Below are 25,830 nucleotides of genomic sequence, written 5' to 3' on the forward strand. Positions count from 1 at the left end.
AATAACAGACGTTAAATTAATGATTGCTTTTAATAATTGGGCAGAGCCATAGAAAAAGCTACCGTTCGGAAACGTCATGCTGAGGCTGAACGGATTCGATTCGTTCATCGACACGTATGGTCTGTCAAACGTCACGAACTAGGAAGTACTTTTCGTAATCATTTCACAGCAGAAAATCATAACATATGTGCACGCTCCACCTTCGTCTGTAGAGTATTGTTACCTCAAATTTAAACAAAATGCGAGATCCACAGGCTGTAAGGTGAGGTTAACAAATGTGTAGATTTTATGATGTATTCTCTAGTTTGACTTGCATTGTTCATATCATTCAATGGTCCAAAAAGGAAGAAACCGGTGTCCATTGCAACAGCGACGATATAAAGCCTTTTAAATAATCAAATTATCAGACCTGTTCGAAACGGTATACATCAAACTAGCAAGTAGCTACCAAATTAATGAACTAAAGTGAATGTCATGCAATGATGTTACCAAATTGGTGGTGTAGGTTACTCATACCACGCATTCAGCTAGTTACAAAGTACAGAGATCTACAAATTGTGGATCAAAATAACTTTCTAAAATTAGTTTATGATATAACACAAGTTGATGTGGTTGTTGCCATTGTTTGTATCTTTCCCCAGCCACAAGATAATCCAGGCTGTTTACACTAGCTCGAGCAGTGGCCTGGAAGGCTTCAAGGCTAATGCCGTGTTCCAGGAGATAAACAAAAAGCTTCAGGAGGTGATGTCATTATAATGAAAATAATACAGGCATTCAATTTACTAAAGGATTCTTTACCGAGGTCCTTTAATATCAGTATATTATGTTTATTCATGATTTTTCAGTCACTTTAGGAAGTTATTTAGATCAGTTAACATCTAAAACACATATTTGAACTTTCAGATTCAATCTGATAAAATGTGCTCCTACACATTCAGTCCATACAAGTAGCTGTCCCATCAGATTACAGATGTAGATATAGATGCATATCTTGACTCTCGTGGTCCAGTGGAGTGCATTTACAGACAGTCATCCAAAGAAATATCCCTAATATACTAATTAAGATTCCTTTTGTCTATGGTTTTACAAGCAGGATGGGGAGCAGTTTGTGAAAAAGATCGGAGGAGTTTTCGCTTTCAAGGTGAAGGGTGGACCAAATGGGGAGGAGGCTGTGTGGTTTGTTGATGTGAAAAATGGCAAAGGCTGTGTCCACAATGACACAGGTGAGAACTACAAATGTAGTTACCAGTATGTGCTTACAACTCAACAATGGATATTGGAAAGGCCACATTTACATAAAAATTGAAACAGTTAACCATCTTGTGACAAAAATACACAATTTGCTTCTTGTCGTCTGTTATGTATCATTTTCTATGTCCTTGTAAAATGAAAATACTAAATTATGGACCTTAACTGATTAAAACAGAATTATGAGCTGCCGTTTTCGTTGTTTCCTCCCTCACTCAGCAAAAAAAGCAGACTGCACAATTGCAATGTCAGATGCTGATCTGTTGGCTCTGATGACGGGGAAGATGAACCCACAAACAGTGAGTATTTAGCCTTGGTGTGTCTCTTTATTTCGTCCTTGTAGAATCTTTGTCTGACAGTTCTATGTGTTTGCTGTGTTACATTCTTGATCAAGTATTTTCACTGACTGTTCACTACAGTTTTTATGTTGCCCCTGTATTTATGTGTAAGCAAGATCAGTGTTTCCCCTAGGTTTACAGCTAGGGGAAACACATTTCTGACATGCCGTCGTGTTATTAAGATAAATAACATTAGGCCATTTAGTTTGTTTAATAAAAGAGCAAGCTATAGACCTGTTTTATAGGAAAGGTAACCTTACATTTACATTTAGTCATTTAGCAGACGCTCTTATCCAGAGCGACTTACAGTAAGTACAGGGACATTCCCCCGAGGCAAGTAGGGTGAAGTGCCTTGCCCAAGGACACAACGTCGGTTTGCACGGCCGGGAATCGAACTGGCAACCTTCGGATTACTAGCCCGATTCCCTCACCGCTCAGCCACCTGACTACCTTAAATGACTTATTTTGTGATCTGGCACTATAAAAAAAAAAAACATTAATTATTATTATTTTATTTACTTGACCTTCCAGGGAGGGCGGGGGGTTCCATTGGGGGGGCGGGGCGCCCCCTTAATATAATGGTAGGGGAAACACTGAAGATACTACTCTCCTAAGTAGAGAAGGGGGAATTACTCCCCAGAATTAGTTATCAAAGTGAAATATATTTACACTTAAGGGCCACTCCAATATTGTAATATTTAGCTGTTGCTTTTCACTCACTGGAAGTGTAGTAGAAGGAACCAGATCTTTCGAGACTATTCCAGTGCCTTTGCAGAATTTATGCTGGCTTCAGCTGCATCACAATATACATTTGAATCTTATCAGACTAACATCCAAATTAGTTAATTTGAGCATTCCTACTATTAGCCTCATGATAGCCGGTTGGCGTAAACAGGCTAACTGTAATGTTTGGGCCGACAGTCCTTTTTGTTAGTTAAGAGGTGTATTCCGTCCTCCGTGGCCCCCCTCAGTATTTCTTATTAGTAGTCTGAGGTAAAAATATTTGTGCCAAATTGTGGAGATGAATAGAAGAGGTGCTCACTGTTGAAAACAACAAGTGGGAGAATTGGATGCATTTTTGCCATTCATTCTAGCTTCACGGCCTAATGTAGCACTTCACCTCCTTTTGACATCCATTGTTAAAAAAGTATTACATCAATCTAACTCGAGGAGCAGTGAACTTTCTGAATGAGGCTTCATTTCAGAAAATTCTACTGAACACATTTCTTTCCCAGAATGCAGTAGAGCAGTGTATCATCGGTGGAGTGTTTTGGCCATAGAAGATACTTTTTTTTTTTTCTTCATTTGGTTGAACTATTTCCAATGTTTTTCCACATACGCTTATTTGTTCCAACACGGTGTTCCTTGCTCTGTGTCCTGCCTTCCCATAAGCCCTTGTTGCTGTCGCAGCTGCCCCACTTTCCCTGAGTCTAGTTAATCTCTTTTGTTTTTAACTCTACACCAGCCACACATAGGCCTACTTCAGTCTGGATCAGATATTGTGTCCATGCATATGTTGAACGCGTGGATCATTTTGGATTACACAGACGTTTAGAAAAGAAGATTGTGTATGTTTAAACACCCAACAAAATTGTTTTTCTCTTTGCAGGCTTTTTTCCAGGGGAAGTTGAAGATCACAGGGAACATGGGTATGGCCATGAAGCTCCAGAGCCTGCAACTGCAGCCAGGCAAAGCCAAGCTGTGAAGGAGCAGTAGTGGAAAATGGGCAAAGCTTGACTCCAGGCATTGATTTAGGATTAACGTTATACATCTCAGATCTAGCCTAAGTAGTTCAATAACAACCGTTGTCCAGACCAGTGCCTAAGGGTAACATCCACCTACTGAATGCAGTAGGTGGTTGTTTGTTCAACCATCCTTGTTTGTTCTACCTTGTTGATAGGAGAAAACAAGCCCTGTCTGTCGGGGAAAGGAGTATGGATGGACAGAAACACAGTTTTTCCTCCCAACGACTATTTTCTGACAGTGTTAGTTGAGACCTTGTAGAGGTGGGCACTCTGATTTTCATGTTTATGAACCAATCATCTTTCTAACACAATTATGTCGTCCAATACCTCCCTCTTTCGTTGAGCTACTCTGCAAACATTCTTTGCTAATGGAAATATCCCTCCCCAAAAGCTGTATAAATCTGGTCAAAGTTGTGTGGAGTAGTTTTTCACTTTCTGTCTGTGAGTCAAGTGCCTCTCATCTTTTGTGTGTTGTTGCATAAGGACTGTATCACCTTTAGACACGTTTGTATTGCATACTCTTGATAATGGGACTTAATGGATAACTGGATGTGGGTCACTGTGACTCCAATATCTGCCATGTCAGTCTTTTGTAAACAAAACGTGACTTGTTACTGAATAAACAGTATTTTCTCCTGCTGTATCTCAATGAGCGATGACTCTAAAAGAGAGTGACCACTCTCTATGTTCTCTTGTCTCTTAACAGGTACAGAAGGCTATCCCCTTGCTGTCACCTTTCTTGTTGATACTCTAGTATCCACTAGGTCACAAATATAATAATATAATAATTCCAACATGAAAATCCAAACAGAGAGCATAACACGAGTAGTCAAAGATGTGCTGGCACCTGTTGTCCCCTCAACAATGCTCTCATTCATCCTGCTCCCTCGTCCCCTGGCTAAGGTTATCTATTAAAAACTGGACTACAACAACACCGATATGTTGCGCTGACCTCATTTTCCGGGCTAAATATCTTGACATTTATGATGCTGTTATGATAGTTGATTTATGTCTAATGTTGAGGACGAGGGAACATTGACCACATTGTCCACACCTGACCTGCAGATTTGTTTGTGGGAATGTTGGTGGCGTGTTCACAGGAAATGGAGGTCTGTCAGGATGAGCGTGCGTTTCCTTCCAGAGTCCAGGGTGCTTGGTTGCAGCTCTGGTGAAGGCACGACAGACTCTCCTTGATTCAGTATACTGTAACAAAGAATTCCATAATAAATGAAAACAGCATATTTTAATGTTTCCAATATGTTGGAGCCTGTGTTAATAGTAGTTGTAGGAACACAAAATGTTCCCATTGTGGGCATATCTTTATTACATTATTTGCATCTTTCCAGTAAGCTTTCACACTGCCACGCTGTAGTTTTTCCTTTGTAAATGGCAAGCTAGTAAGTGTATGGCTAAAACACAAATCTGTTAACGAGCTTTGACCCAGATTCCACTGCAAGGCTGGCTGGCCTCCTATTCTCCTCTGGCTCCAACTCTGGAGACTAAAGCTTTTCAAGACTCACAACTTGTACTGCCTAGAAGTTGTGTTCATAGCATGTGTTCAATTTGGGTGGAAAATGCTGTTTTATTTGTCATGACAAGGCTTTTTGAAAATATCTCCATTTGTAACTCTGCACAACCCTAGATGTGTACCTTATTGTACTATTTTGATTATAATTCCAAAAAGCCATGCAGTCCAAACATTAAGTACTCAAACTATTTATATCCAGATGGAAAGGCATACATGACTAATTTATTCACAGTTACTGCAATTTACAGAAATAATCATTTGATGTAGTAATTGCTTGTAATATTATTTGTGCCCACACACATGCATTAATGTTATGCAAATGTACAAAATCTTTTGAATTTGAATGGCAAGTTGTATAAGTTGGAGTGGTTTTAATGATCAGTGGATTGTGTACAGAAGAAAAACTATTGTGGGAGTGGAGTAACAGTGGGGGTGGGGGAGTGTTGTCCATTTACTTGATTAGTCAGTAAACATTGTTACATTTTTATCTTATTTTTCTGGTATTCAGTATTGTTATTTCACATGTGCAACCCAAACATAACAACTGTGGCTGTTCATGAATTTGGCTTGTTACACACAAACGAGGGGCCTCCCTTCGTCCCAGAATGGGTGTAAATGTCTTTTGTAATTTACTCAAACCCCAGGTGATTTAATTTCTTGCCAAAAACCTTCCAAGTCAGAAGAATTTGCACGCTCTAAACTATATGACTTTGTAGTACACATGCACAACTGTATTTTGAGGAGATTTGTGAGAATTGTGACTACTAAATATGTGTGCTTAAAGCTATATTTACATTTCAATACTTTTATTTGTTTTTTCATCCCAAAGATTAGTCCATTAGTCATCCCAGGGTAACTCAAGAGAGCAGTGCACCATAGACGGACATGCAATTTTGGTCACGCAGACAACTACAAAGAGCAGTAGATATTTTTGTCTGTGTCTTGAATTCTAAAATAGAAGTATTCATAACTCATCAGCTCAGACACTGCAGCCCAGCAGACAGATGTGTTTCGATTCCCCTTCATGATCCTCCAATCCCCCTCTGTCGTACACAGGAGACTGCACTTCATCCACAAATCTTACATGAGTTTCTCTTCATTTTCTACCCATAGTGGTTGTTTGTGGAAATACTTCTATCTGTATTTTTGATATGATGTCTAATCAGGAAATACAAATAACAGCGCCAGTATGTAGACATGAAATACTGGCAATGGCACAGGAATTTGATTTAATCAAGCAGAGCACAGGGAGTACTTACCAGTTCACTGGAGTAATTTGCTTGAGTGTTATTGCTAGTCTTCAGCGGGCCAGTGAGGTGGTGATGAATAAACAATTTGCAATTCAAAGGAAGGATGTTTTGTGCTCGAGAAAATGTTTAGACTGTCATACTGTTTGAAATGATTACTTATAACTACGACTGTGGTCCAATTTAAAGGGAATTGATCCTACTCAAGTTCATTACTTGACAAAACAACAGTGAGTGCGATGTGGTCTCCAATGTGGTCTCCAGGCAAACAGACTCTGACAGCTGAGAACATCTAATATGCTGAAAGGGGAATTAATTTAATCTGCAAGACCAAGACATTTGCTCAAAGCAGTTGTGCAAACAAAACATCTGATGGGATGTATATAGAGAATGACCTTCAGAAATATGTTAGCCATTGGATCATATCCTGTCACCCCTTTTTGGCAAGCTTGGATATCCTGTCTCTTCAATATTCCTGAAATCTCATCATGTCTTTTCAAGATCAACAGAGATATCATCCCTAATAACCTAATCTACATTTTAGCTGAAGCTTAGATGCTTAGCTTTTGTGAAGCAAGCATGGAGCTGCATTAAAAACTTCTGCATGGAATGAACTTTCTGGTACTGAGTTACCAGTGATAAATTAAATATTATCCACAGTTGATGCAAAATGGAGTTATGAAGAACATATTTGGGTTTTTGATTCAAACATGTCAAACAAGCAGTTGTATTTCCAATCTTGGCTGGTGGTTACTGACATTCCTTGTAGATGGTTAAAAGCAGATTCCATGTAATGTAATTTGTTTTATTTCTCGAAAGCATACTTAATTTAAGATTTTTGTTACAAATCAGTATATCTCCACTTTAGGACTGAAAAACCTGTCGCAAATAAAGAGAAGGGGGAAAAAAACTGAAGAATTTGGGCTTTTGGCTCTCTTTCAGAATACGGTTTCCCTCACTCCCTTTCCTCTCTCTCTCACTTCTGTCTTCCCTGCTATTTCTCTCTCTCCCTTCTCTACTCTGTCACTTTCTTTTTTGGAACTTTCCCTCCCTCACTCCCACTTTCCCTCACATCTGGAGGGTATCTGGAGTGGTGGTGACTTGTCTCTCCTTCTCCCTTCCGATGGGATTATGTATGGTTGGACTGGACTTAACACTGCTCTGCCTCTCAGAAAAAATTGATCACAAAGGGTAAAGAATATTATATCGATATTTGTGAAAACAATTCAAACTTTCTATTTTTCATGTGATTGGTGCTTTTATGATGTTCTTAGATAATACTGAAATGGAATAGTACTTTCAATGTCAGAATCAGTGCTCCAATACTCTCAAATGTTCTGTGCTGTTGGTGAGCTTGCCACTTTACTTGAATAGTATCTTAGAAGTAAGTTGTGGGAGCTGTGAAGGAGCACAGCTGGACTGCTATTGCTGTGGATGAGCATACATGATGGTGCATACATAATGGATATCTTTACTCAAGTAAATCATGATTGGAATTGGTCAAACATTTCTTGATGATTACATTGCTGTGGAGTGATGGTGAATTGAAGATTTGAGCATGAGAGTATGGCTTTTTGACTGTGCTGTACTGCTTTTTGTGTGTTTATCAATTTGAGGGTGTTGTACTTCGCTGCACAGATGTGTGTGTTTGTTTGGGTTCCTTCTTGGGAAACACACATTTGTCCTATTCATTTTGTGTGTGTGTGGGGGTCTAGATTGCCTTTTGGTCAATGTTGAGAGGAGAGCTGAGAAGAGCATTAAATTGCTTTGAGAGAAAGGTGGATTTTAATGGTCAGCCAGCCGAGTGCCTGTTTGGATTATGTCCATCAGCACTGGAGAAGATGACTAAAGAGCTTTTCCCTGTCCTTACCAAAACATTGTTATAAAGTAACCTTTTGACTGATTCACCGGCTGGTATGCAACGTAATCATGTCCATTAGACCTCATGGTCCAAGCTTGATTTGGGAACTTGTAGATCGAGGACCAGAACATAGTCAGTTCAGGTCACATTCATTTCTATAGCACATTTTAAAACAACCAGATGTAACCAAAGGGCTGCACAATAATTAAAAGGTAAAGCATTCAAATGTTAAAAATAACACAGCACAACACTATTCTTATGTGGAGTGGAAGAACATTCCAGAGCTGTGGGTCCCTAACTGAGAAAACAACTGATACTGGTGATGATGCCATGACACCATACCGTAATGAGAATGATCTCTTACTGATTTACATTTCTATTGGGCACTTCGGTCTTCGCAGGTGGTGAGGGCACTGGGAGGAAAGCAGGGCAGTGGAGATCCTGGCACAGCAGGGAACTCTCAACTTGTCTTTGTCCATCTGCATAGGATCAGAGACCAAGCGTCCAGAAGATGTGAGTTCTTACTGGTCCTGTTGTGTTTACTTCCTATCTCAACAGCCATTAGTTATACACCATATTTATTCCGTTTTGTGAAAGGTTTTTTTAGAAAGAAAGGTTTTTACTGAATGGTTTTTAATGAATCCATTACTTGCGCTCTTTTTCCATGCTTCTTTCAGTATTGAGCATTTGTGGCTCAGCTGGAGTTCCAGCCAAGTGCCATGTCGTTCCCCAGACTTTCTCTCCTGCGGGCCCTGGGTGTGCTGCTCCTAACCTGGGCGCTGGTGCAATGCCAGGCCCCTCTGGAGCCAGAAGAACAGGAAGAGGAAGAGGAGGAGGAGGAAGAGCTCACTGAGGAGACGGCTACTGTTAGGGCCAAGATGGAGTCTCTGGTCTGTCCTCCAGAGTGCAGCTGCACAGAAGAGGGGGCAGTGGATTGTGCTGGGGTCGACCTCACTGAGTTCCCCAGCGAGCTGTCAGAAAACACTCGCCATCTTTCCCTCCAGGTAGACCTATGCAAACCTCCCATTTCTAACCGATCCCACTTTTAGTCAATACAAAAGGGATACACTGTCAATTGAGTTCAATAAATTCGATTCATTTAGTTGATGCTTTTATCCAAAGGGACATACAAAAAGTGTGTAACAGTCGAGCCAGGTTGGAAGTGCCTAGCTCTAACAGGCACTATCAGATATCCCTTTTGTCAGTACATTGGAAAAACAACTGCTCTGACAGTGGCTTTGACTGTTTGAGTAAACTCAATTTTCCAGATCCTCGAGTAAAATGGAAAAGCCTTAATTGATGATGACGATTGTGAACAAGTGTGCTGTTTTAAAGGTGTTTATTTTCTGCTTCCAGAACAATCGTATCGAGGAGATAACCATTGAGCATCTCTCCTCTCTGCACCACCTGGAGACGCTCAACTTACAGAACAACCGCCTCACCACGCACGGTGAGAAAGAAAAATATATCCATATCTCCCTGTTGCTTTGGCAACATTTGTTTTCTCATGCTCGCTCAATTGGATAAAATGTAGTTGATAAAGAGAGAGAAACAAAGAAAGAAAAGAAGGCCCTAACACCGCAATATACTGCAGACACAGAGTATCTGAAAGTTTTCTCTTTGAAGTGAACACTGTTTCTGGGCCCCTGCAGTGTTAGACAACTCCTGATTTGGAGCCATCTAGCTGCACAGTGGTGGGCTATTTAATAATCTGAGACTAGACGTCTCTTGATCCACTCGGTTTCTTTTTTAATTACAAAGATTAATTTCCCATGCTCCTCATCTAGTCACTGATACTTGCAGGACAGTTTACTTAATTAAAACGAAATCAGTCCCTTTTTTTCGTCTTGTGATTATAAAACATATGCTTCTTTTAGTTTTATATTTGAAAGCTGACTTCTACGAGTAAAATTTTTCCACTTTTTTATTAAAATATGTTAAGGTTACGCATACAATCTTTTCAGGCCTTGAAGATGAAGGGTTTGAAGTTCTAAGTCAGCTGACTTACTTATACTTGGCAAATAACAAGGTGAGTCACACACAAAACTTTCCAGATGAGAATGATCATTGTCCTTGCTTCTGTAAAACCTTTTTCTTCTTTTGTTTTCTATCTACAGTGACAATGTATAAACCTTTAGCAGTCCTTGCAACATAACATTTCCGTTTTAGTTCCGTCTTAATTAATAAATGTTTGGATGCCTTGCACATTTCTCTTTGTGTAGTGACAAGAAGTCTATTCAATTCAATTGTATTCTGTCCTGATGTGCCCACTGTGTGCCAGTCTTTTATGTCTGTGGCATTGGGGAGACGTGAATTCAGCGATCTCTATTCTCTTCCTTACACAGTGTGTGCCAGCTTATGCTTGTAATCACTTCCAGTGTGTTAGTGCCAGCTGGTCAGATTTAACATGTTTCTGGCGCACAGGCCTTTTTGGAGAGTTACTGAGTAACTGTCTGTACTTGTGTGTGCATGTGTATTTGTGTACGTGTGTGCATGTGAGTGTGTGTGTGCGTCGTGTACATGTTTGTTTGTGTTTCTCTGTGTGTGTGTGTGTGTGTGCGTGTTAGAGAGTGAACAGAAGAGGGAAGGACAGAGAGGGAGGTAGGACGGACAGATTTATCAGTGACTTAACAGGGATGAATAGGCAAGGGAGCTACAGAAAGAATGGGGATTTTTAAGTGCTCACTAAGCCTCAAAGACACCCATGTTGCTTTAATCCATAAACCATGTTTGAAAAAGAGAGCTCACTAAACCCGGACGAACACTGAAGTTTAATCTCACCACGAGCTCTTCCTCCTATTTCTATATTCAGTTTGCACAATACATGGTGTGTTCAAAAGGAGTGACTTAGATGGGCTTGGACAACCCGGTTTTGGGATGAAAGAGCAACGTAACCTGCCATATGTCAAGAGTGTAACTCCCTCTCAGAGAATGCGGTGGAAACATTTCTGAAATGAAATGAACGTTTCCCATTCGATTTGGTGATTTTTCGTCTGTGTTCTAAATCTCAATTAAAAACGGCAATATACTTCATCAGAGTTTGGCATAGATACCGGCCAATTACCTTTGTAGCAGTGGCAGGTAAAAAAAAAATAATGGTAAACTTAACGTTTTCCCTGTTTTGTTTTTACTTGTAGCTCAGCTCAGCACCAAAACATCTTCCTACTTCCTTGATCAGCGCAGATTTTGCTGCTAATCAACTGACAAAGATATATCCATATACATTTGGCCAGAAACCAAGACTGAAGTAGGTTGTTTTTCTGTATGTGCATTTTTGTGCATGTCTGTGTGTGTGTGAACGTTGGGGCTGCCCATGCAGGTGCATGAATTCTGGAAATCTCATCTTAAATGGCTTCATGTGCAAAGATAAAACAAAAGAACGCTAATCACACATTTCTTATTTCTGTTCCTCAACCCCTGATCCCTGTCCAAACCTCTCTACAGGTCTGTCTATCTCCATAACAACAAGCTGACGGATGCAGGTCTGCCAGAACACATGTTCAATAGTTCCGACGGCCTGGAGATCCTCATTATGTCCAGCAACTTCCTGCGTTACGTACCCCGGAACCTGCCATCTGCCCTCCATCGCTTTCATCTGAAGGTGCAGAGCAGTCTGATATCAAAAGTTCAGATCAATCTATGACTCATCTTTTTTTTTTTATGTTTAAATGTTTTACCTCATGGTCTTTTGTGTACAGAGTAACAAACTGGAGAAAATTCCACCCGGGGCTTTTGACAACCTGTCCCACCTCAGAGAGCTATATTTACAGGACAACCTTTTGAGCAACGACGGTATGGACAATGAGACTTTCAGGTAGGGAAGGACATCAGGCCATGTCAGCCCTCCTCACAGGATGATGCTGATCTGGGCAAGGTTGCCTTTATGTAACTTTATAAAAACACTTCTAGGTTTGCAACCGAAATTACAGTTTATTTTCGATTCTGATGATAGAACACATTTAGCATATAAAACCACCACAGAACATCCACAATTAGTCATTGGGAGAGAGTCTGAATTTTCTCTATAAGAGTATTCTTCTATCCTTCCTGGGTAAACAACTGGGTGGAGGTGGAAATGACGATATCAGGGGGAAAGAGGAGAAAAGATAATTTATTGATGAAAGGAAGACTTCTTCTTTCCTTCCTCTTCTAGTCAGCTGAGCAGCCTGGAGTGCCTGGACCTGTCAAACAACAACCTGAGTGTCGTCCCCAAGGGCCTACCCCGCAGTTTGGTGTTGCTCCACCTGGAGAAGAACTCCATCCACAGCATCCCCAGGGACACGCTCAGCCCCATCCGGAACCTAGAGTACCTCCTGCTCCACAACAACAAACTCCGGTCACGCTCCATAGACCCGGCCGCCTTCCACGTACAGTAACTTGCCTCTCTCCTTCACTCACCGTGTTAAACAGCCTTGTGCCATCGCTGAGTCTTAGTTTATCGAATCTATGTGCATTGCAGGGCCTGAAGAAACTCCACACCCTCCACATGTACAATAACCTGCTGGAGCGCGTTCCCCGAGGCCTGCCCCGACGGGCCAAGACCCTCATGTTGCTCCACAACAGCATCTCGGAGATCGGCCGCAACGACCTGATTGCGCTGTACACCCTGACGGAGCTCAACCTCAGCTACAACCGTCTGACCAGCTCAAAGGTGCACCGCGAGGCCTTCAGGAAGCTACGCCTGCTGGAGACCCTGGACCTGTCCGGGAACGGGCTCCAGGCGCTGCCCGTGGGCATGCCGCGCAGCCTCCACGTCCTCCGGGTCAAGGACAACCAGCTGACCTCCATACCGGAAGGGGCGCTGACCAGCATGCCCAAGCTGAGGGAGATCAACCTCAGCAACAACGAGCTGAAGCTCAACTCCATCTACCAGGGAGCCTGGCTGGAGCTGAGTGCACTGAAGGTGAGAGTGGAAATGGGGGAGGGTGAGAGAGAGGGTAGGAGACAGGAAGGGAGGGAGAAAGGGTGAGAGAGAGAGAGCGAGAGAGAGAGAGAGAGAGGGAGAGGATGACCTGTGACCTTCCGGTAATATTTTAGCGGAGAGAAAGCTGAGGGGATTATTTTTCAACACTAGCAGCATACAAAGCAACTCTCTGATCCTCACAGCAGCTTCTTCTTCTCAGAACACTTTGTTTGATGGACTGTGTACAGAACCATTGGGGAGGACATTTTTCCGTTTGATAAAGCTGTCTGTTCTTGCAGATACTGGACCTGTCGAGTAACCAGCTTTCTCACATCCCCTCGGACCTGCCTGAGTCTTTAGAGTACCTTCACCTGCAGAGTAACCGCATAAGCAACATACCCGTCACAGCTTTCGAAGGCACGCCCAACATCAAAGCCATCTTCCTACGGTGAGAAGAAAGAATAAATGAGAGAAACCCCCCAAGCTGAGAGATAGACATCACAGATGTCCAGTATGCAGACACTAAAACGAGTCAGGTGGCTGAGCGGTGAGGGAATCGGGTAATCCGAAGGTTGCCAGTTCGATTCCCGGTCATGCCAACTGACGTTGTGTCCTTGGGCAAGGCACTTCACCTTACTTGCCTCGGGGGAATGTCCCTGTACTTACTGTAAGTCGCTCTGGATAAGAGCGTCTGCTAAATGACTAAATGTAAATGTAAAACACACTCACGAAGCCAACATACATTTGACAGACAAAGTGGCAATAACTACAGCTTGTTATTATAACATTAAATTGGCTTCTACTGAACTCCTGATATTTTTCATTCACTTTGGGCGGTTTGCTAGAATTTTCTCATTTCAAAATGAGATATTGGCTCTGTCTATAGCTCGATTCACTACTCTATTCATCCCCAGAGAATATATGTAAGGAAGTCCTTTTCATTCATGCCAGCTGTATGACATATCGCTTGTCCAGTGGGTCCTTGTTCATACACACAGCTTTTATGTATGTTTGGTTGATAGTTTTCTCAGCCTTATGTAAGTATATATTTTTTCCATTTGGCCCACACACTTGGTTCAGGAGAGTATTATGTAACATGCAAAGGAGAGAAAGGAAAGATGATGCAGCCGTTTTGCCAGCTTTGTGAGGAAAACAGAAAACACAGTTTCAGCCCTGCAAACTGTCCATCTGTTTCTTTTTCCTGAAATATCTCTGAACTCTCCAAAGTGCTGTCTCCACAGGGTCATATGAAGATTGTAGACAAGGTACTTGTTGGGATTTTAACCCTGTGAATGCTGGATAATGTGTATTAGCCGTTTCAGGGCTCCTATCAGAGAGCACGAGTGACCAGGTGGAGTTCAACTTTTTACTCAGTGATAAGATGGTTCACTATAGGCAGTCACAAGCTGTACATTGGATAAATGAATGTACGTTGGATAAATGAATGAAGTTTCTGAAATAAACCCAAAAATGTGCATTGATGTCACAGCAGTTATAACTGTTATTATCGGATAATAACATATTAATAGGTATGATATTAAACAGTAGGTTATTAATCACTTATTAACAAATACGTAAATAAAGTGTACAATTATCACACTGTGCAAGTAAAATAAACATCCTCTCTAGCACAGTAACAATTAGAGCCCCAACAAACTATCACACGCTAGCTAGGAACATGTGTGATGTACAGTGGAAAGTTAGCAAGCTAGAAAATACAGATTAACTCGCAGTTTCGCATTGCTGGATAAAACGCCTAACATTCAGTACTCGTTGCTGGCTGAAACAACTCAGGAATAGCTTGATCTGCTGCAACAATAGCTAAACATAAAGAGTACAAACTTACACCGTCTCTGACTTCTGTACAGGCAACCGCCGTAATGAAAAGAAAACACAAGGCGTTCTCGTGGAACTTACGTCATTACCTTACGTCACTAATTTAAGGCCGATATAGACAAGTTTACGCGCCAAATCCCAGGGGGCCGCCATAACTCTACACAAATGCATTTAATTTCCGCCGGAAGTGGTTTGCAAAGCGTCTGCCGGTGTAAACACAGCGATGTTGATGCTAGCTTGGGATCACGGTTCTACTACTTTGACATACTTGTCGTTTGACATTTACTACTGGATAAGTTGCCAACGTCGTCGCCATACTTTTAAGCACATTTTAGAGTAGATTTAGTTATAAAGCTTTTGCCAGTCCATCATTTTGTAGCTTTTAACATGGAGCAAAGGCAATGTCAGAAGATGACTTTAGTCGGTGATTCATTAGAACATTTGTTGTCTAGCTCTTCAATCTCTCAGCAAAATGTAGGCTAATTATTTGGCTAAAGGATGCCACATGTATCAGACAGAAGTTGTTCTATAAATTCGTAGCCCAACATTAAAAACATTTATAGTCGGTTGACTGATCACGTTGTTGTACCCAGTCAAAGGAATAAACACACGAACATCATGAACATTCAATGGTCTTGCCAGTTATCCTGGCAAAACATGTAGCATAATGTTCTTTATTTATTGCCAGGACACGGTCCAAGTAGCCTAGGTATACATATATAACATTGAAAGCTAATTCGTTTGGAATTTCTAGGCTATTGATGTTACATGTTGATGTTCAGCCTATTCAATTTAACAACTTCAGAAGGACAAGACAGGCAGTACACTGTTATCCTTATTTAAGTGGCTTGTCACTGCCTGAAGTGCCTACTTATCTATCTATTCTTCCTATGAACCCGGTTATGACTGCTTTAAACAAGCACCGGTTGGCTACACACCTCATGCCGGGCTTTTACAGATGTGTGTATTGGCACTTTGAAAGGTTTGAATTATTATATCCACATATCAATGTATAATTATTAAATCCACTGCAACAATAGGACAAAGGAACACCAACAAAATGTGAATAGCCTACAAACAATAAGCATACTACTGTAGTATAACTGTAACAGGCTAGAGGCGATTCTAGGTTTTAAAACTGGTGGTCGTAGCACTCTATCTAACCACTCGTTCAGGTGCTTTCTCGAGTGTTTGCAACCAACTACCGCACACGTCGTTCCCGAACCACTTTTCTTCATGTTGTAAATTGTATATCCTCTTTGTCACTGCGATATCAGTGCTTTGTCGGCACAACGGAGCTAGCTAGCAAAACAAACCCAACCCGCCAGAACGGAAGTGAATTGCATCGAAGGGAGGAGTTTAGGAAGTAGAGCGGAAACGGCTCATAAACTTGTCTATATGCTTCTCCGTTTTCCAAAAAAACGGACACATGGGAACGCCCTCCTCTACGGGGAACGCCCCCTCTCCGAGCTCTCCGAGAGCCCTCGGAGAGCCCCGGAGACCTCGACGTGCACCTCCTGAATTTTCTAACTATCTGTCGTAATTTAGGATAGTTACGGATACCCCCTTGGCTGTGATTGGTCAGTATTAAGAACCGCTTGCGTCAGGGGCGGGGTTGCCGTGATAAACAGGACAAACAGAATCCTTTGACCGCCATTGCTGTAAGTTTTTACAATTCATATTTCAGCTAAACAGTACATGTAAATCAGCATCTGAATTAAAATGTGACGAGAAATGGTCAGTGTAGTTGCTGAAAATGTGCGTATTTTATTGATGAAACGGCTAATTTGTAAATTTCCTCCGACTTCTCGATAACCTAGGTAAATAAACACTCGACGACGACTTACAAAAAACCATTGCGCCACTTACTCTTCTGGCAGTGAATTGTTTTCAGCATCCACAGCCTACGGAGAACCATAAACGCAGTCTATCCGTCCATATCCGTCCGTATCCGTAAGCCCGCCCATCCGTAAACAGAGTCGGAGAAGCATATTGCGGCCTTTAGCCGTAACCACACACACTGCAACCTACACAGTCTCCGTAGTGTGAGGAATTCACAACAGCCGCCCCCACATTTGAGTAGAAAATGTACAATCAAGGGAATTTCTCAAGGTCCTGGGTGTCATCCTTGAGAGCGGGGAGCTGGATCAGACGTGCGACTGGTCTTGTATAGAATTTACCCTTGACTAGTACCTCTGCTGATCTGATACATCCGTCTTGACTTGTCACAGTCTTTATTACCCTACCAATGGGCCACTGAGCTCTGGGGAACTGTGGATCCACTATCAGGATGATGGAGTCCACGCTCATGTTTCCTAGAGATTTCTGCCACTTCTGTCGAGTTTGGAGAGTGGCCAGGTAATTCCTTGTGAAATGGACCCAGAATTGATCCGCAAGGTTCTAGCTGTGGCGCCACGTCCGCCTTCCCATGACAGCTGGGGCGTAAACAGCTTGAGGTAAAGATGTATCCCGCCGCCCCATGAGGAGGATGTTTGGAGTGATGGGGCCGGGATCGGCAACATCTGCTCAGGCGTAGCCTAGCGGTTTAGAGTTCAGAATTCCTTGTTCCTCAACTAAAACCGTGTACAATACGTCTTCGGAGACAACCTGGCTCCCGACTGCCACCTGCAGGGCATTTTTTATCGAACGAACCTCCCTCTCCCACACACCACCGAAGTGGGGTTCTCCCGGCGGGTTAAACTTGAAGAGGATTTAGTATTCTGCAAACTGCGGTTTTGGTTGTGGCTCCAGAGCCTCAAAGGCTACCTGAAGTTCCCAATTTGCCCCACGGAAGTTTGTGCCACAGTCCGATAATATCTCCTTTGGTCAACCTCTTCTGGCAATGAATCTACGTAAGGCGAGCAGGAAGGCATCCGAGTCCATTGAGTTCAATGTGGACGGCGCGAGTGGTGAGACATTTAAAAAGGACACCCCAGCACTTCTCGTTCCTCCTGCCAATCTTGACCAAGTACGGCCCAAAGCCTTTTATTCAACACCTCTTGAGTCTGAGGGGTTCCGGTGGTAAATATGCCATCTGCGGGACTTTAGACTGGGCTCTCCATGGCTGACAGGCTGGACAGGTGAGCTGGTGGTGCTTGATAGCCTGACGTACTCGCAGAATCCAATACTGCCTCCGGAGCTATGCATACACTCGCTCCACTCCTGGGTGTAACAGCCGTTCATCAAACTCCTTAATGAGGAGCTTCGTGGGTTGGGTGACGTGGATCCAGTACAATAGGATGGATCTCTTCCAAGTTGGCCTTCTGTAGTCTCCCTCCGACCCAAACAATCCTGAGTGTAGGATCCCACTCAGGAAGGCAAGATAGCCGAATGTGGGAGGACACAGGTTCCTGCGCCTGGAGAACAACAACCTCTTCAGGGAAAGTTGGGCTTGGCACTCTCTTAGCAGTAAAGACTCTGCATCTTAATGAACAATCGGCTGTCCGGAGTTCATAGTCAGTAATGCCGGTAAAGTAACGAGTAATCTAACGCGTTACTATTTCCAAACCAGTAATCAGATTTAAGTTACTTATCCAAGTCCCTGTGCGTTACTATTTTGTCATTAATAGTAAAATATACATTTGATTTCTTCTTGCGTCTCTGGGAGTTAAGCCTATGCGACAATTAAGTCACGTTTTCAGCATGAGGGTCACGTCACGTGTATATATACATAGACCTACCACTCAGCGACACAAACAACAATGTAGCAGGAGAGAGAGAGATGCGCATTTTCGAGTTGGAAATACAATCACTATTTTGAGTATTTGTCAGCTAAAGATGGAAATATCAAGGTTCGTTGTACACTCTGTGCTGGTGGCGACAAAGTGCTATCAAGCTACAAAAACACGACGTCAAATTTGAAGAAACATTTGGAGTCGCAGCACTGCACAGTCAAACTTATAGAGACGGCTGTCAATAGGTGCGTTCAACTTCATGCAGCACCGGCGGCGCTGCATGAAGTCGAATGCACCTATTTTTATGTTGAGGCGGCGGGGTCGTTGTCGGCAGCTGTTGAATGTAACTAATAAAGTAACTTGTAATCTAACTTAGTTACTTTTAAAATCAAGTAACTTGTAAAGTAACTAAGTTACTTTTAAAATCAAGTAACTGTAACGTAACTAAGTTACTTTTTCAAAGTAACTGTGGCAACACCGGTCATACTCCAGATTTGCACCATAATCAGGAGCAGGTAAGTAGCAGTGCGAAATGGATATTGTACTGAGGTGCCCTAGCTCAGACTCTCAGGCGCTCCCAGGCGCATTTCGGAGATCCAGAGGCAAGTCAGGATCATCCCTCTTCTCTTTGACCATAGCTGCTGAATGAACACCTTAGCCCATGTGGTAAATGGCACCATAAACCCCAGAGGATCATACTGACTGGCTAAAACCTGTCAGACCTTTCTCATTGTCAGTGCTGAAAGCTCCATGGGCCGGTGATGATAACTAAGAGTGTCTTCTGCACAGTTCCACCTGAGGCCTAGAGCAGGTTCCAGTGTGTCGGTTCTGTTCTGAACTAGCCATTGGTCTGTAACGACTGACCTTGCCTCTGTAGGTAGATGAGCTACTACCTCTGTTCGGTTACTGGTCGACTGCCGTAGCTCAAACCCTCCCTCTGCCAGTAGGCTGCGTAGTTGGTCCACTCGATCCTTGGCGGCAGGTATGTTGGGAAGGCTCTCGAGGCAGTTGTCCACGTAGAAGCCACTGACGGTGTCCTGGTAGTGACGAGCGTGCATCTGCAAAGCGAAAATGGCACAGCATGCCATTCATACACATCAGGTGGGTCCTCGCTACGCAGGTCTCTCCAGACGAATCTGAAAAGGGATTTATCCTCAGGCCGCAGACGGACCTGTTGAAACATTCCCCCGGATATCCCCACTGATAGCAACCTTGTGCTGTCGGAATTGCAGGAAGATTCCTAGCAGGGATGGGTCCAAGGTGGGCCCCGGCAGCAGTTGCTCATTTAGCGACATTCCCTGGTATTGGAATGAGCAGTTGAAGACCCGTCTTGGTTTGGTGTTGTGGTGGACCAAGTGAAGAGGATGGTACCAAGACTCTTCTGATTGATTTACCTCCTCAGACTGTAGCTTAGTCACGTATCCTGCTTGGGCAAGCTTGGCAATCTCTGCTGAATAGACAGCTCTGGGTCTTTCTTGAGTCTTTTCTGTGCTCCTCAAGTTAGCTGTGACCGACTGGATGGAACCTTTCAGCTTGGGTGCACCTGACATGCGTGGAAGAGGAGTAACATAACGTTGAACTCCACCGACGTCGACCCGCTGAGTTCTGTCCTCAAGAAGACGTATAGCCTCCTGATCCTCTCTGAAGCGGGTAACCACCTTCTCGCTTCGATAAGGGAGGACATCAAGCTGCCATAATCTCTCGACGTTTCGGACTGGCTACAGAAAGGCAGAGGTACTGAGGCTCCGAGGTTTGGTTTGGGTCAAACCCCTCAGCAACTTGTAGAGCCCACCCGAGGGCGGTGTGGATGGTTATGGGGCCGCCTTTGGCCCCTTGGGGCACCGGCTCAATGGCAGTGATAAGTTGAACGTGATCTGACCCTATTAGCACTAGAGGTTGTGCATTGTGGAAGGGGTGAAGTGGAATCTTCCGCAGATGAGCGTGCCGTCTCTGGAGACTCTGGACTGGGTAGTTCTGCTCCACCAAGTCCAGGCCTGAAGCGGTGAAGGCTCCCTGGACCTTATAGCGCTTCCCTGGATTATCTTTGGGGGAAATCTCAAAGGTAACCCTGGATCCACTGAGGTGAGTAATGTCAGGTCGTACAGTACGGAGGGCAAGGCTCTCCCGCACGCCAGGTAACTGGAGCTGCTGTACAGCAGTTGGTAGGATCATGGTCCGCTGAGCCCCGTCATCCAGAACTGCAAAGGTTTCCATTGATATGGAGTTGTTATGTCGTAGGACTGGCACGACTTTCAGAAGCACTCGGCCTGACGGGATGGAGGGTGTCAGATAGATCCGACTGTCAGAGGTGCCAGATGGAGGGTTGATTGACCCATGTTGGGCCACACCATGGAGGACTTGAAGATGAATGCCACCACCGTCACTGCAGGGTTTCTTGAGGTTGCATGTCTCAGGTGGATGGGAACAAGCACATTTCCAGCAGCGCTTCCCTCCAGTTATCCATCCGATCAGTTCCTTTGTAGGTTGCTCTTTAATGCTGTTGCAGCGAGTAATATAGTGCTCATTGCTGTTACAAAAAAGACAGTGCACCTTGAATGGCTTCTTGGGTTTAGACTGCATAGGGAATCCGGATACCTTGGGCTTTACTGGTTTTGCACCATGGTAGATGGTCGCACTTTGATTCCTGGTCTTGGCTGGAGCATTCTCCCTATAATTTCTTGGGGGCTTCTCTTGTTGGTAGCGTTGTAGTAACCCGCTGGACAGCCGCTGCTGTTGGGCCTTGGAATGGAGCCATCCAGCAAAGTCCTGCAGATTGCAGGGGTTCAGGCTTGCAGAGTTGAGCTTCCCCTGTATCTGTAGGGAGTCAATAAATCCATCCTGGAGATATTTCGGTAGCTTGATGAGTAGACGTCTACGTGTGAGCAGCAGTTAAGCTCGATACCTTGGGGTCCCTCAAGTGAAAGCAGCATGCTGACTAGGAGGTGAACCTGTAGTGAGAAGCTCTGGAAGCTACGGACATCGTTCGCTTTCACCTCAGGTGATGTAAGGATCGCCGCTATTTCACTCTGAGCTAGCTGGTGTGGTTGGCCATACTGCAGCTGTAGAGCCTGCATAGAGGCTGAGTACGGGTATGGATGGTGGCGGCAAGACTGACCTATTATCTGAGCCTCTGGGAGTTTAAGATGTTCCAGCAGTACATGGTACTTGTATTTCTCTGTCAGTCCCAGGTGGGGTTTGAGGAGGTTATCCAACGCCAGTTTCAGATTGGTGAATTTCTCGCTGTCGGATGAGAAATCTGGAAGAGTGGGTTTCGGTGCACCATACAATGAGGGAGGTGGCGTGCCAAAGCCAGTCGGAGCTACAGTCTGGGCTCAGAGCAGCTGAGAAGGGACCACTGGCACTGAGCCATGCACTAGTGGAGCAGAGGTAAGGGTTTGATGCAATGAGGTTAACGGATATGTAGGAGGATAGTGGGCGGGAATGTAGGCCGCTGAAACAGGGCCGGCCTGTTGTCGCGGCTGCGGTTGTAGCACAGTCTGACAGCCTTGAGGCAGGTTAGCCTGCAGACATAAAGGATCTGAAACAGGTAACTGCCGTTGCACTGGAGACGGGGCAGACTGGTCAGGCAGCATAGGGATAGGACGGTTTAGTGGGCTGTGGCGGTACAGGTCCTGGACTGGCGGGGTGCTGCTGCTTGACGGGTAGCGGAGTTATTGTGCCAGAGGAGATTGGTGAAAAGAGGGAGCCCCCCTGGTGCTGGATGAATGGGTCGGAATCCAATATTACAGAATGAAGGGATGGAGGACTGTGTGTTTGACCTTCCGGTTTGACCACCTCCATTCTTCTGCCTCTTCACCTGGAACCTGATGTATCGTCTTTGTCCTAACCACTGGCTCCAGGGATTTCTCATGGGCGGCCTGCCTCTCACTCTGTGTCTCTGTATGGGACAGGTTTGTCTGCCCAGGTGAGGGTGAATAGACTGGATTTATGTTGTGACGAGTCACTGTGGGAGGTGGGGTTGGTGAGTGTTCTGCGCTCTTCATGTTTGGAGGAGTCTCACCTACTTCTTCCTCTCTTAAGTTTGATGTAATACGCTCCATGAAGTCCTGGCGTCAACGCTGTCGTACCTCATACTTCGCTAGTTTGCTGGTAAGTTGAGCGATTTCAGCAGCCTCTTGCCTTTCCTTCCCGGAGAGGGACTCAACTAGGTTCCTTAATGAATCCATACTCAGAAAATCTGCAGCTTGGGATTTGTGTGTGGCTGTGTACCTACTCAGGTTGGAGGTTATTTCTGCCTGGCTACCATTCGCTGCTGCTCCTTTCTGCCCCTCTGGCTCTCTCTCGGGATGGTGGGAGGAAAGGGCGGTCGGTGGTGGCTGTCAAGGACATAATCTTCCAAATACTTGGGGGTGTGATATTGCCTGGATGGTCTCTTCCTGGGATCGGGTTGGGAGAGCAGTGATGATTCTTCCTCTGATGACATCTTCTGAAGTAGCCAATATATCCGTCTCGAAAAACGTTGGGATTTTAACCCTGTGAATGCTGGATAATGTGTATTAGCCACTTCAGGGCTCCTATCAGAGAGCACCAGTCACCAGGTGGAGTTCAAACTTTTTACTCTGTGATAAGATGGTGCACTATAGGCAGTCACAAGCTGTACATTGTTGGATAAATGAATTAAGTTTCTGAAATAAACCCAAAAAGGTAAATTAATGTCACAGCTGTTATAACTATTATTATCGGATATTAAACAGTAGGTTATTAATCCCTTATTATCAAATACGGAAATTGTACAATTATCACACTGTGCAAGTGAAATAAACATCCTCTCTAGCACAGTAACGATTAGCGCCACAACAAACGTATCACACGTTAGCTAGGAACATGTGTGATGTAGCTACAGTGGAAAGTTAGCAAGCTAGCAAATAGATTAACTTGCAGCTTCGCATCGCCGGGTAAAACGGCTAACATTCAGTACTCGTTGCAGGCTGAAACAAGTCAGGAATAGCTTGATCTGCGCACAAACAATAGCTAAACATAAAGTGTACAAACTTACATCGTCTCTGACTTCTGTACAGGCAACCATATACCGTAATCAACAAAAGAAAACACAAGGCGTTCATTAGCATACGTCACTAACTTAGCCATAACCACACACACACTGCAACCTACACAGTCTCCGTAGTGTAAGAAATTCACAACAGTACTGTTTACTTGTGTTTGCTGAGAACCCCACGAGAAGGAATCGCCTGGTGACTTTTTAGGAACACATCTGGGATATCCCTCCTTTTTTATTGTGTGTGGTCTCTTGGTTATTTTACTGGTACAAGATTAAGTCAGTAATTGGGTTTGCAACTTGATTAATTGAATTCTGTTTTGTAACAGCCCCAATGTCACATCCAATTATGCTAATTGTCTTTGCTGGGGAAGGAACGATTTGAACAACAGTCCATAGTGGTTTTGGGCCAGTTTGTGGCAAACCACTGAAGGGACTTAAGGCCTTGTGTGGCAGGGTTGGTCTTTTGGGTTGGTCAGCCTGACCCCATGCTGTCAGTTTATCGGTTGTATTTACAGGCCCTGACCCTGTCCAGGCTGTCAAACTTTTCATGCTGCGCTTAGCAGCTGCTGCCACATCATTTGGAAATGTTGTTTTTCGACCAAATCCCTCCACAGCTGGGAGCATGTAGCTTGAGCCAATTTAGAGCATCTGGAATGCTTGCTTCATTGGGGGGAGGGGGGATTTGTGTGTGTTTGCATGGGGTGTGGGTGTGTGTGCGTGTCTGTGCTGTGTTCGTTTGTGTGTGACTGTTACTGCCCGTTTGTGTGACCAACTGTCATTGATTGATCATGGGAAGTGTGTGAGTGTGAATCAGTTAATCGCAGCAAGCATAATTATTTAGTTTAACCCCCATAATCTAAAGTAAAAGTAATTTGTTACATCTCCATGATGAAATGAAGGACCATAAGGGTCAATAGTTTCACACGAACATGACCAACAGATTGGCCATATTGATCTTTTCACAGAGAAAGAGTGGACTTGTGGATAGACTTAAGACACTATGATTTCATCCATCAAAAACACTGCCCTGTTGATGGCTGTGTTCTCACTGGAAAATAAAAACCCCGATTTCATGTGTGATGGTGTGATTTAAGATGCTGTGGTGGACTGATACATTTAACATATTGATAAGTTAGTTGATGCTTTTATAGAAAATTACAACAAATGTGTTGAGTAAATGAACCAGCTGTGATGTGGTCCCTGACAAACAGTTGACCTTTGGAACCTCTGGTCTTGTCTCTTCTCAGGTCCAATCGTCTGTCAGTGAACTCAGTGAAGGAAAGCTCTTTCTCCCACCTAACCAACCTGCAGGTTCTGGACTTGGGCCCGTCCAGCACTGAACGCTCCTTTGGACATGAGGAAGAGGTGGAGGAAGAGGCGGAAATGGAGGAGGAGATTGAGGAGGAGACTTAAAGCTGAATTCTGTTAGAAAAGGATGGAGAAAACGGAGGTGGTGGTGAATGGCATGTGTATATCTTTCTGGTGCAGGATACCAGATTAATTGTTGTTTCAGACTTTGCTTTTCAGTGCAATGACCTGCTACTGCATATAATATTCCTCCTCTTTCTGTCAGGTTTAAGGAAATTTTCGTTTGATTAAAAACGATGCACTCTGTGTTAATGTCTGTAAGTAAACAGTCAACATGTCAGCGATCACCATGGTTTGCATCTAAATCAGTTCTTTCAAAGTTTGACACAATCAAAATGTGTTTATATTCTGACTCAATTTCATTTGAGTGTGTGATGTGATTATTACCATTGCTATGCCATTATGCTACTGTACTTGAAGCCATTAGGATAGTCATATAGTGTGTACCTGTTTAGTTTAGCCTATTTTGAATTTTTTCCTTATGTCTTGTTTTACAAAATTTAAGATTGCAAATATTTTCTAAAATACTTTTACCCTACATTTTCACAGAAATTATTTTATACTCCTCTCATTTTTATAAATACCATGGATGTCTATGTATTAGTCTGCATAAATTGTCAAGGCTTTCTGCAATAAATTATTTATAAAAGTATTGCGCAATCAAAATCCTTCACACAAACTGAGGTTCATTTGGTGTACTGAAACATTTACATTTAGTCATTTAGCAGACGCTCTTATCCAGAGCGACTTACAGTAAGTACAGGGACATTCCCCCGAGGCAAATAGGGTGAAGTGCCTTGCCCAAGGACACAACGTCAGTTTGCATGACCGGGAATCGAACTGGCAACCTTCGGATTACTAGCCCGATTCCCTCACCGCTCAGCCATCTGACTCCCAGTCAGAAACAGTCACCAAGTAACATTAAACTAGTTTTTTTTATTCATGAATGCAGTGTTAGATTTAATCTTACAAAACATTTAGCAAATTCTGCAGATGGTCAGAAGAGGGGTAGGAAGAATAGAAGTATCAATTTTATTCCCAGTGAGTCATTTTCAAACCACA

The 25,830-nt window shown here is 43.6% G+C and overlaps 2 protein-coding genes across 3 annotated transcripts; both read left to right on the forward strand.

Annotated features, from left to right (window-relative positions):
• The first annotated feature begins 102 nt into the window (after positions 1 to 102).
• On the forward strand, positions 103 to 3,969 carry scp2b (sterol carrier protein 2b). 2 transcript variants are annotated; one of them, XM_062452710.1, is made up of 5 exons: positions 103 to 262; positions 642 to 741; positions 1,091 to 1,223; positions 1,468 to 1,547; positions 3,196 to 3,969. In XM_062452710.1, exons 1-5 carry the CDS (start codon positions 240 to 242, stop codon positions 3,289 to 3,291), a joined length of 432 nt encoding a protein of 143 aa, XP_062308694.1. In that variant the 5' UTR covers positions 103 to 239; the 3' UTR covers positions 3,292 to 3,969. The 2 variants fall into 2 exon arrangements, with proteins under 2 accessions (XP_062308694.1, XP_062308695.1); XM_062452711.1 differs by having other exon boundaries at positions 1,094 to 1,223.
• Positions 3,970 to 7,137: 3,168 nt separating this feature from the next.
• Positions 7,138 to 25,420, forward strand: podn (podocan). Its single transcript, XM_062452514.1, has 12 exons — positions 7,138 to 7,297; positions 8,369 to 8,480; positions 8,645 to 8,971; positions 9,324 to 9,417; positions 9,932 to 9,996; positions 11,105 to 11,214; positions 11,412 to 11,568; positions 11,666 to 11,781; positions 12,121 to 12,334; positions 12,427 to 12,870; positions 13,170 to 13,318; positions 24,648 to 25,420. The coding sequence occupies exons 3-12, from the start codon at positions 8,687 to 8,689 to the stop codon at positions 24,811 to 24,813; spliced, it is 1,800 nt and encodes a 599-aa protein (XP_062308498.1). The 5' UTR covers positions 7,138 to 7,297; positions 8,369 to 8,480; positions 8,645 to 8,686; the 3' UTR covers positions 24,814 to 25,420.
• Positions 25,421 to 25,830: the final 410 nt, after the last annotated feature.

Source organism: Osmerus eperlanus, chromosome 26, assembly GCF_963692335.1.
Source record: "Osmerus eperlanus chromosome 26, fOsmEpe2.1, whole genome shotgun sequence".
In the NCBI taxonomy this organism is placed as follows: domain Eukaryota; kingdom Metazoa; phylum Chordata; class Actinopteri; order Osmeriformes; family Osmeridae; genus Osmerus; species Osmerus eperlanus.

Coding starts and splice junctions, on each gene's coding strand:
- scp2b (XM_062452710.1), top strand. CDS start 240: ATGCGAGATCCACAGGCTGTAAG. Junction 1,224..1,467: donor CTGTGTCCACAATGACACAG/GTGAGAACTACA, acceptor TCCCTCACTCAG/CAAAAAAAGCAGACTGCACA. Junction 1,548..3,195: donor GGAAGATGAACCCACAAACA/GTGAGTATTTAG, acceptor TTCTCTTTGCAG/GCTTTTTTCCAGGGGAAGTT.
- podn (XM_062452514.1), top strand. CDS start 8,687: ATGTCGTTCCCCAGACTTTCTCTCCTGCGGGCCCTGGGTGTGCTGCTC. Junction 12,335..12,426: donor TAGACCCGGCCGCCTTCCAC/GTACAGTAACTT, acceptor TGTGCATTGCAG/GGCCTGAAGAAACTCCACAC. Junction 12,871..13,169: donor TGGAGCTGAGTGCACTGAAG/GTGAGAGTGGAA, acceptor CTGTTCTTGCAG/ATACTGGACCTGTCGAGTAA.